The sequence below is a fragment of the Thamnophis elegans genome, chromosome 4 (genome assembly GCF_009769535.1).
Source record: "Thamnophis elegans isolate rThaEle1 chromosome 4, rThaEle1.pri, whole genome shotgun sequence".
NCBI classification, from domain to species: domain Eukaryota; kingdom Metazoa; phylum Chordata; class Lepidosauria; order Squamata; family Colubridae; genus Thamnophis; species Thamnophis elegans.
This window is the reverse complement of record NC_045544.1, coordinates 42951657-42962441: the sequence shown is the minus strand read 5'-3', so window position 1 is coordinate 42962441 and position 10785 is coordinate 42951657. Positions and strand designations below refer to the sequence as shown.

The 10785-nt window shown below is 39.9% G+C and overlaps 1 protein-coding gene across 1 annotated transcript; it reads left to right on the top strand.

The window, feature by feature from the left end:
- Positions 1 to 3155: 3155 nt before the first annotated feature.
- Positions 3156 to 8942, top strand: CCN2 (cellular communication network factor 2). The gene is made up of 5 exons (XM_032216796.1): positions 3156 to 4626; positions 4746 to 4965; positions 5742 to 5999; positions 6150 to 6361; positions 7553 to 8942. Exons 1-5 carry the CDS (start codon positions 4576 to 4578, stop codon positions 7847 to 7849), a joined length of 1038 nt encoding a protein of 345 aa, XP_032072687.1. The 5' UTR covers positions 3156 to 4575; the 3' UTR covers positions 7850 to 8942.
- The last annotated feature ends 1843 nt before the right edge of the window (positions 8943 to 10785 follow it).

Here is a 10785-nt window from a genome sequence, read left to right as displayed (position 1 = left end):
ACATACATACACACACACAGTGCCATTTATATACATATATACCTACATACTTACCTATCTACCTACCTACCTACATACATACATACATACATACATACATACATATGTGTTGTATTTGTGCTGATAAATAAATAAAGGGAGACTAGTATAGATCTATTTCAAACTATTTAGCTCTCATAAGCTAGCCATACCCTTACTGGGATTTGAACCTGTGCTGTATTACATATTAAGCAGTTGGGTTAACCACTAAGCCACAAGGTTCTCCTCCCTATCAGCTGAGCCATGGAAGTAGGTATGTATTTAGTGTCACAACCCATGGTATGCCCAAATATGGGAGGAAGCAGACTGCTTCCATTCTCTGTCTATCGGCTCGTCACAAGAGACCATCACGACAGAAACCCAATATTTTTACTGTTGCCTTTGTTACATTTGTGTTGTATTTGTGCTGATAAATAAATAAAGGGAGACTAGTATAGATCTATTTCAAGCTATTCAGCTCTCATCAGCTAGCCATACCCTTACTGGGATTTGAACCTTTGCTGTATTACATATTAAGCAGTTGTGTTAACCACTAAGCCAGCTGGCTAAGGTCTCTTGTGACGAGCCGAAGGACAGAGAATGGAAGTAGTGATCTTCCTCCCATATTTGGGCATACCAGGGGTTGTAACTCTAAAATAGATACCTTTCACCCTGGCTTGGCTGATAAGGAGTCGAACTCTGTGGCTGAGTGGTTAACACATCTGCCTAAGATACAATACAGCACAGGTTCGAATCCCAGTAAGGGTATGGCTAGCTGATGACAGCTAAATAGCTTGAAATAGATCTATACTAGTCTCCCTTTATTTATTTATCAGCACAAATATCACACACACACACACACACACACACAAATATATATATATATAGCCAGGGAAGTAGGTATGTATTTAGTGTCACAACCCCTGGTAAGCCCCAATTATGGGAAGAAGCTAACTGCTTCCATTATCTGTCAATTGGCTCATCACAAGAGTCCATCACGACAGAAACCCAATATTTTTACTGTTGCCTTTGTTATATAAATAAAACACACACACACACACACACACTATATATATATATATATAGTGTGTGTGTGTGTGTGTGTGTGTACACACACACACACACACACACACACAAAGTTTATTTCTAGGTCAAATGGCATACAAAGAGAATAAATAAATGAACAAACAAACCAACAAACCATGAAGAGTATTTTTTTTTCAATGTATAAACCACCTTAAGAGCTCAAGTGACTCTAGGCAGTGCATAAGGTTAAAACAACAAGACAAGGAGAAAAGCAGTAATAAACAACAGAAACAATTCAAGAAATTCAATTGTCAAGGAAGGAGTAATGGGTTCATTACCCAGACTGTCATTCCAATTCTTTTTCCAGTGTATTTTACACCTGTGCTTATACCTACAAGAATAGTTTGCTAGTTGATTACCTAATATCAAAACATCCCTGGGTATCATCCAAAAGTTAAAAACAACCTTATATAGGTTAAGCCAAGATATAGTGTACAGGTAACAATCATCTTACAACCATTCGTTTAGCAATTGTTCTGAAAAAAAGTGACTTGCAACCAATCCTTGCACCTTCAACCATTGCTGTATTCCCAAAGTCATGTGATCAAAATTTGGACACTTGGCAACTGGCATGTATTTACGATGATTGTAGCATCCCAGGGTCACGTGGTTGCCATTTCTGACCTTCCCAGCCAGCTTCTGACAAGCAAAGTCAGTTTGCTTCATGACTACATGATTCACTTATGGCAGCAGCAGAATTCAGTCCATGCTCTTGAGTTTGTAGTGATTCATTTAGCAACTATGATAACAAAGGTCATAAAATTGGACACAACTCATTTAACAATCACATTGTTTGGCAACCGAAACCATGGTCCCAATTGTAGCCATAAGTTGAGACTACCTATGTTGGTTACATTCTTGAAGGCAGGAATTCACTTCTAAGTTTCCACTCGCTGCAATTCTTAGATTATGGGGCTATAGATACTGCGTTCTGGACTCAGTTGAAACCCTAGCTGTCAGCTGCTTCTTAAGGGAAACAGGTCACTTTTTTCCTCAGGCTAAACCACCTCCCTGGACTGTTGCAAGTGTGTCATTGGTTGTGGATTCTGCTTGACAAAACGCCTGTGAGGAAGGAAGATTAGCATGTAAAAATAGAGGCAGACAGGCAGAGAGACATAATGCCTCATTTCAATAAATAGCACCGTTATTTATTTATTTATTTATTTTAAAAAAGCTGTGGAACTATTGAGGGAAGGCAACATGTTTAAGGAGCAAAATATTTGTCGGGTGTGTTGCTTACGAAGGATGAGTTCATACACAGTGGGAAAAGCAGAGCACATCTTCCGTGCTTCTGTCTCACTTTAACGTGCCAAGTATTTTAGAGCATGTTCCCTCCCCACTACTTCTCTCTTTCTATTAACAGAAAGTAGTTATTAGGGGAAATAATTCCAGTATAATTCAGTGGCCTAATCCTGCAAATCAAGCATTGTACAATAACACAATTCTGGATGATCATATAATAAGAAATGCCCCAAATAAACTTCTTTCCACATAAAAGTACCTAGGTGTGTGGGATGGGCTGGGGAGAGGGAAACAGTTAGTTATGTATCAGATGTCTGGGAAGAAATTAGTAGAAAGCTTTCCACCACTGTTATTTCTAGAATCTTATGCCTTTAGGGTCTTTTAGTCTTAATAAGAAAAAAAAAACAAATAAAGAGTTCCCAGCTTTGCTCCTAGCAACCATTTGGGCTACCAACTACCCACCCCCTCTTCTCCCGTCCCCCCTCTTGAATTCTCTGTTCTCACTCATGGTAGGAGAGGAATCAAGTAGCACTAGATGTTGAGGGCAATGATCACAAAGAACAAGGTTCTATTGCCATCCATTAAAGTAAGTGGAGCAGCGTCATTTACTTCCCTAGGAAGGAAGAATACAAGCAGTGCAGACGTGGGTTGCTAATTTTTTTTTACTACCAGGCGTGCTCCTGTGCGCACATGACACTTCTGCGCATGCACAGAAGCATCCGGGCGGGTGTGCGGAGCCTCCTTCCACCGCTACCAGTTCGCCCAATCCGGGCCGAACCGGCAGTAACCCACCTCTGAATACTACCTCTGATATGTGTACACATATACATATATTCCAAATAGAGAGACACCTCTTTTCATATTCAGAGCCATAATGGTGCAGTGTTCAGAATCCAGTACTGCAGGCTAATTCTGCATTCCCACTGTCAGGAGTTCGATCCTGACCAGCTCAAGGTTGACTCAGCCTTCCACCCTTCCATGGGTGGTAAAATGAGATCGTTGGGGCAATATGCTGACTTTGCAAACCATTTAGAGAGGGCTGTAAAGCACTATGAAGTGGTATATAAGTCTAAGTGCTATTGTTATTAGTATATAAGCATAGTTGATGCATATGAATCTCATCTCTCCACAGGGAAGCTCTTCCTCCAGATACAGTTTGTACTGAGAGCTATTACAGAGGCAATTGCCTTCAAGTCAAACAGGACAATATACATGACTGGATTATTATTTTTTAAGTGTTTTTAGTATATTAATAGCCATTTAATGAATAGGAAAACTTATAGTTGGTCTTATAGTCTTGTGAAATATATTGGGAAAAGTTGAATGTGATGTTTTGTAATATATTCCTTTATTTTATACTTTTCCCATTAACCTGGAAAAGAACTCCAATTTCATAACAGATTTCACAGACATTTTTTTTAATCCTCTGAGGTTAACAGGAAAATGCCCTCATTTTTTAAAATGCCTCTTCAGAATGGATAATTGTTCACATGAAACCTCTGGTCTTTAACAGAGATCATAATAAAGCTTTTCAAGAAATCATTTAACTCCTTTCACTTTCCCCCTGAAGTGGATTTTAAAGTTAGACTGATAGATGTCAGTGGTGGACAGGCTGAATTTTTGAGGCATGCTGGCTCAATCTTTTGAAGGGGGAGAAAAGAGAGAATAAGGATTCCAAAGGAGACATATTTTTAACTTCTATAAATCAGGATTGCGGTGATAGGAAGAATGTAAACTGGAAGCTGGAGGGAAAGCTCTCTCTCTCTCCCCCCCCCCCCGCCCGCCTCCCCGGTGAAAATACAGCGCCTTTTTTGTGCGCTGAAGTGCGCCAGCTTTTTCAGACAGGAGGAATGCGGAGTGTCAAGGGGTCAGGATCAATCCGGTGTGACTTGACGAGGCAGGAAGGTAGAGAGGAATGCGAGGAATGCCGCTGTTTGTGTGGGACTCCATTCAGCCGATTGGCGAGTCCCGGACGCCTCAAGGGTATAAAAGCAGCGCCGCTGCCTGCTGGAGACTCAGACCCACCATCGCTCTCCTTCTAAAAGCAGAGAGAAAGGGGAGAGAAAGCAGCACTTTTTCCCTCCGAGATCGAAGCAAGATCTGCCCTCGCCGGCCAGCGACATTTAAAACCGAAACGGATCCCACCTGGACAAGGCAACCCGCTCCGCTCCCAAAGAGAGCCAGCAACTTTTGCCCACCTCCCTGTGCCGAAAAGTTGCGAGAAAAAGGATGGAAGCCCGCACCCTCGCCTGGGTTTTCCTCGCCGCTCTTCTTAGCTGGGTAAGTGTTATTTTCTGAGGCTGATAGTCTGTCTCTGTCTCTCCTATTTCTTTACTCACCGGACCCACCTGCTGGAGCGTTGTTTGACTCCCCGTCTCTACCTCCCTCTGTCTTCCCAGGAAGCGGCCGGCCAAGAGTGCAGCGCGAAGTGCCAGTGCTCCTCCTTGCCCCCCGAGTGCCCTCCTGGGGTAAGCCTGGTCCTGGACGGCTGTGGGTGCTGCCGCGTTTGCGCCAAGCAGCTGGGCGACCTTTGCACCGAGCGGGATCCCTGCGATCCTCACAAAGGGCTCTTCTGCGACTTCGGCTCCCCGGACAACCGCAAGATCGGAGTATGCACTGGTGAGTAGTCGCCTTTTGTTTTGTTCTGCTTGCCGGCGCTCTCTTTGGGACGGGAGAGATTGGAGCAGAGTGGAAAATGCGGGAGGGGGTGACTTTTTTCCCCCAGTGTTTCTCGATCTCATCAGTTTTAAGTTGAATGGACTTCAATTCCCAGAATTCCCTAATAGGGAAGCCTGCCGGGATTAAAAATTTGCTGAAATCGACAAACACTGTTCTAGGGCTATGCAAAGCCATGCAATTCTGAGAGCTTTTTTCCTTTTGCGGTTCAAGTATATTCCGTTTAAAAAACTGAGTCTGATTGGACAGTTTTCTCCCAAAGGCTCCTAGGAATGTTTAACAACTACAATTCCCAGAATTCTAGTTATGATTTCTGAGAATCTGACATACAGTAATTCGTACATACCTGGTGACATCCATCAGAACAGGGGTCTCCAACTTTAACACTTGTGGACTTCAACTCCCAGAATTCCTCAACCAGCAAGAGGAATTCTGGAAGTTGAAATCCACAAGTCTTATAAGGAGTCTTCCAACCTTGACAATTCATTAGAATAGAAGCACTGTATTAAAAAAAAAAGTTGGAATAGAACATCTTGCCATAGTTTGGGAGGTTTACACTTCTACACATGCCTGTTATTAAAGGCAGAGGAACTGAATATAAACAAAATTGGAAGCAGGCTCTTGGAGGCTCTTTAGCCCTTATCTTGTATAGTTCTAGATTCCCGAGATCTCCATTGCTACTAATGTATTTATGAATGAAATCCCTTTTCTATCTACAGCAAAGGATGGTGCTCCATGTATATTTGGAGGTATGGTGTATCGGAGTGGCGAGTCCTTCCAGAGTAGCTGCAAATACCAGTGCACCTGTCTGGATGGAGCTGTAGGCTGCATGCCCCTCTGCAGCATGGATGTTCGTCTGCCCAGTCCTGATTGCCCATACCCACGCAGAGTGAAGCTCCCAGGGAAATGCTGTGAGGAATGGGTGTGTGATGAGCCCAAGGACAAAGAACGCACTGCAGTTGGACCTGCTCTTGCCGGTAAGCTGATTTTCCTTCATATTTCTTCCGTTGTTGCTATACTAGCTTCAACTACTTAGACAAATTTTGTCTTTCTTCTGTCATAACCACATTTACTCACTTTGATTCTTAATGTCCATTCTAAGCGAACTGTTCCCCTATGCTTTTCAGCTTACAGACTAGAAGATACCTATGGACCTGACCCATCCCTGATGCGTGCAAATTGCTTGGTCCAGACCACAGAATGGAGTGCCTGCTCCAAAACTTGTGGAATGGGAATCTCGACCAGAGTCACCAATGACAATGCCCACTGCAGGCTGGAGAAGCAAAGCAGACTCTGCATGGTGAGACCATGCGAAGCAGATCTTGAGGAGAGCATCAAGGTAAATAATTGCCCATTTCTGCTGCTTGCTTCTGTAAAAATGTTTCATCACATTATCCTGCTTTGCAAAAATCTGCAATACAAACTAATTTTCAGTAAGTTGTAAAAATTGTTCAACAAGTAGGTCTGCAAAAAATAGTTGCTTTTCCTCAGAGTGCTGAATTCCTCTTCTTTCCTGCGCACCTGTTCCCTGTATCATAGCCCATATTGGGTTGATCTGGAGAACTTCCTCTTGTAGGATTATATGTGTACTTTTCCAAGTTATGATGTTCTCTAAGCCTTGTTAATATTGTAATTCCTTTTTTGTATTGGTAATAATTTGAAGTGTAAATGTAAATAATCAATGAACAAAATTATTTATAGCGCAACTTCAGATATCTACTGGTCCATTAATAAAATGCAAGATGTCTTATTCCCAAGAGAAAAAAAAACAGAATTACAATCTTAACCCTATTTCAGTGGTGGGATTCAGCCAGTTCGCACCACTTTGGGAGAACCGATTGTTAACTTTCTGAGCAGTTTGGTGAACTGGTTGTTGGAAGAAATCATTAAGGCAGAGAACTGGTTGCTAAATTATTTCAACTCCACCACTGCCCTATTTCTATGGTTTTCTTTAAAAACTCCAACATGAAACTAGATTTCTATGAGTAGTAATAAAACTTTCAAGAGAACCAGGCATGAACAATCTTCTAAAAGTCCACTGAGGAAAATTAGACTTATAAATAAAGGGTACGAACAAGGCAAATTTAAGTCTATTTAGAGAGTGGGACAAATATGAGTTTGCCTGACCATGAGACATGTATAAGAGTAGCAAAAATATATCTACAAGATTGGATGCTAAGTTTAGCCAAACATAGAAACAATTGATATCTATATTAAAAGTAAAGACAATGGTTTCCCCTATCCAGTCGTATCCAACTGTAGTGGACTTTAACTATAGCTGGATCGGGGGCAGACAACTAATGCCTTTCAAGAATTTTAGGATTCGTTTTCCATAATTTGTTTGGTCATTATCCCATGCTTATTGGAATTGAAGTCCAAAACATCTGGAGGTCCCTTGGTTGATCTCTAGCCCAGGATTTACCTTAACAAGTTAAGAAATTAAGAAAAACATAAATATTGGAAATATTGCATATGCTGGTGATCTGAATGGAAGCATTGTTTATTTGATGTAAGAATTTTTTTTCAACAGAAAGGTAAAAAATGCATCCGCACACCGAAGATCTCTAAGCCTATCCAGTATGAGCTGTCTGGCTGTACCAGTGTAAAGACCTACCGAGCCAAATTTTGTGGTGTCTGTACTGATGGGCGTTGTTGCACCCCCCACAGAACAGCCACTCTTCCTGTGGAATTCAAATGCCCTGATGGTGAAGTCATCAAGAAGAGCATGATGTTTATCAAGACTTGTGCCTGCCACTATAACTGTCCTGGAGACAATGATATCTTTGAATCAGTCTACTACCGGAAGATGTATGGAGACATGGCATAAAGTCCCCATGAGAGTTTTTTTTTTCTGAACTCGACTTGAACTGATAATGACATCTCATTTTGTTAAACGTGATTCTATAGCACAAGTGATTTAAATGTCTGCGTTTTTTTTAAAACAAATGACAAAATTGTTCCACCTTGGCCTTAAGGTCAAATTATCTACTGACCCCAAACGTTGGTTTGAAGGAAGAATAATAATAATAGGAATATAATGTTGACGATGATTAGTGAGAGGTGACACTTAATTTGTGTCTCAGAGTATATTTGGGGAGAGGGATGAATAGAGATTAATTAAGGGACATAGGCAAGTCTTGAGAAACATTTTCAAAACGTGGTGGCATGTGTCCTAGTTAATTGTGCAATCAAAACAAAAAAGACCCCTTAGCAAAGTTATTGGCACTGGTTTTTGTGACAGTAACAGCTGGACTGGACATTTTTATCCAGCAGGTGCTAAGTAATTATGTTATTTGAAAATGGCAATAATTCTGCCTTTGAAACTCTGATTCAGAGGATTTGTTCAAAAAGAATCAGAATTTGACTGGACAGTTTGTGGCAATTGTTTGCTTGTCGTGGGCAACATTTTTTTTAAAAAAAGATAGTGTAATAGTGTAAATACTGTATATGTTTATGTGTATGTGTTCATGTGTGTTTGTATTATGTGTGTATATATATATTGTACAGTTATCTAACTTAATTTAAAGTTGTGTTTCCTTTTTTGTCAATGCTTTGATACATCAGTGTTAGCCTCTCTTTTTTTATGATTCAAAGCATGTCTGATCCACTGCATTCATTCAGCTCATAAAATAGAGTCTGTAATGGTAGTTTTGTTGAACTAGTAGGGGAAAAAATTAACTGAACTGGTACTTTGATGAAGAAGATGCACCAGTATCCTATCCGACCATTTCACCAAACTAATGACAAAGGGAGAAAGGTACATTTCTCTCGGTCTGAATTAATATCCCCTGAAACAAAATGTGTGCTCTTAAATCTTTCCACTTGGGAACAGTTTGTTACTTATTGAGAAATGTGACCAAAAGTTACATGTTTGCACCTTTTTAGAAGAAAAAATAAAGTATTTTATTTTTTTATATAAACTGGATTGTACTGACTTTGATTTTGTTGAGTCTAACAGTTTTGGGATATGGTGTATGTTTACACATCACTTCTTCTCAGTTGGTGCTCCACTGAGATATTTCTGTATGCTGGAATGACTGAGTCATCTGAGCAGAAGAATGTTTTGATATAATGACTCCCTGTACAATCTCACAACCAGAACCCGGCATAGTCCGATACTAAAAATAAGCATCACCTCGCCAACATGGCTGTGAAAAGGATAATGAAACTGTAGCCTCGCATATGTTTTTTTTTCCAATACAACACTCAGCATATTATGCAATTCAACAGTTTCAGGAGTTGTGATTCACAACTTGCAGGTCTAATTGAACTCAAAGTTAAGCTACTTTACTGTCCTATTCCCTAAACAAAATCATTCTGAAACTTGTCTGTATAGTAAATTCATGCACTCCATCTCCATAAAACATTTCTTAATTTCCATGGGTGAAATCAGCTTCTTGCTTAATGATAAATGTAAAGAGTTTGTGCTCTAGAATACAAACACAGATGCACAGTAGAAGTATTTCAACCTCTATTTTCATAGAGTGTAGAAAACAATACCAATAAACTAGTTATCACCTTCATCTAGGATTCTTTCCAGATGTTACTTTAATTGAAGCCAATTTAAGTGGCAATTTCACTTTATCCAAGTGTAACCTTTTTTGCATATTGTAGAGCTTATTTCTAAATAACCATGAATAAACTACTGCTTCTCACATTTACTTTGCTAAAACTAATATTGTCATAGTCAAGGTTGATTAAATTGCAATTCTTTGCAGACAGATTTTGTGCAATATTTCCCTCTGGCTCTAAGTGAACATGTTAACAGAAAGAGATGGCTTTTTTGCCTTACAATGGACTAAACTTTACACATTTCAGTTTGCAGTGCCTTGTATCCTAGCTGATGGAATTCATGAGCATCTAGGAGTCTTAGAAGTATTAGAAGAATCACCATTGTCTGGTGAAGAACTACCAAAGAAGGTCAGGTAGATCAAACTCTCAGTCAAGTGCACTGGAATTTGATTGAGTCTTTAAAGTCTTTAAAGAAAACATACCCTATGGCTTACTTTGCTGCAGCAATACTCATGTATTTTCTACAACATTCTACAAATAGATGCCACAGCATAATAAATATCCTCTATTCTTTCATTCTCATGTCAGACTACATAGCATCATTTTCGTGGAGAAAGATCATATATTTATCCCACCAGGATCTTTAGCTGAATTGTGTTCAATTTTCTATTCCTTGATAATTAAGTTTTCCTTGAAAAGCAATGTTCAGGGACAATTCATAGATCACTGATTGTGGTGAAATCCCATTGTTATATTAATGTGATCCCAAGAAGCAGACCTATTATGAGGAGCTGCAGCTCATTAAAACTGCTGAAGGAATTCTTTAACAGGCCAAAACTCTATCTTTCAGACAGCCGCTAGTGGATGAAATTGAGAATAGGAAGATGTGGTCTGTAAATTGCTAAATTTTCAGACCTTCAGTGCATTATTTATCCAAAGTCTGATTTGTACGTCATTGTGGTTGAAGTAAATGACATGGGTCATATTTACACGGGAAATGCCTGCAATTTTTAAGGAAGGAAATGTCTCATTTAGTCCCAGTAAAAAATAAAGAGTACATTGTCATCACCTGTTGACTACAGAGTAGGCATTGACCCTATAATTTTTCCAGTCTGGAGTGAAAATAGTTGGAAAAGGTTCATGGAAGATGGTGGGGAGAGAGCATATGCTATCAAAGAATGAATCCAACACACATGAAACAAATGCCATGAATCTGTGCTCTCTGCTTCTTTTCATAAAATTCCAAGATTT

Excerpts from the sequence above, each read along its gene's own strand:
- CCN2 (XM_032216796.1), top strand. The coding sequence starts at position 4,576 with ATGGAAGCCCGCACCCTCGCCTGGGTTTTCCTCGCCGCTCTTCTTAGC. Across the intron at positions 6,000-6,149 it reads AGTTGGACCTGCTCTTGCCG|CTTACAGACTAGAAGATACC; the intron begins GTAAGCTGATTT and ends TATGCTTTTCAG. Across the intron at positions 6,362-7,552 it reads ATCTTGAGGAGAGCATCAAG|AAAGGTAAAAAATGCATCCG; the intron begins GTAAATAATTGC and ends TTTTTTCAACAG.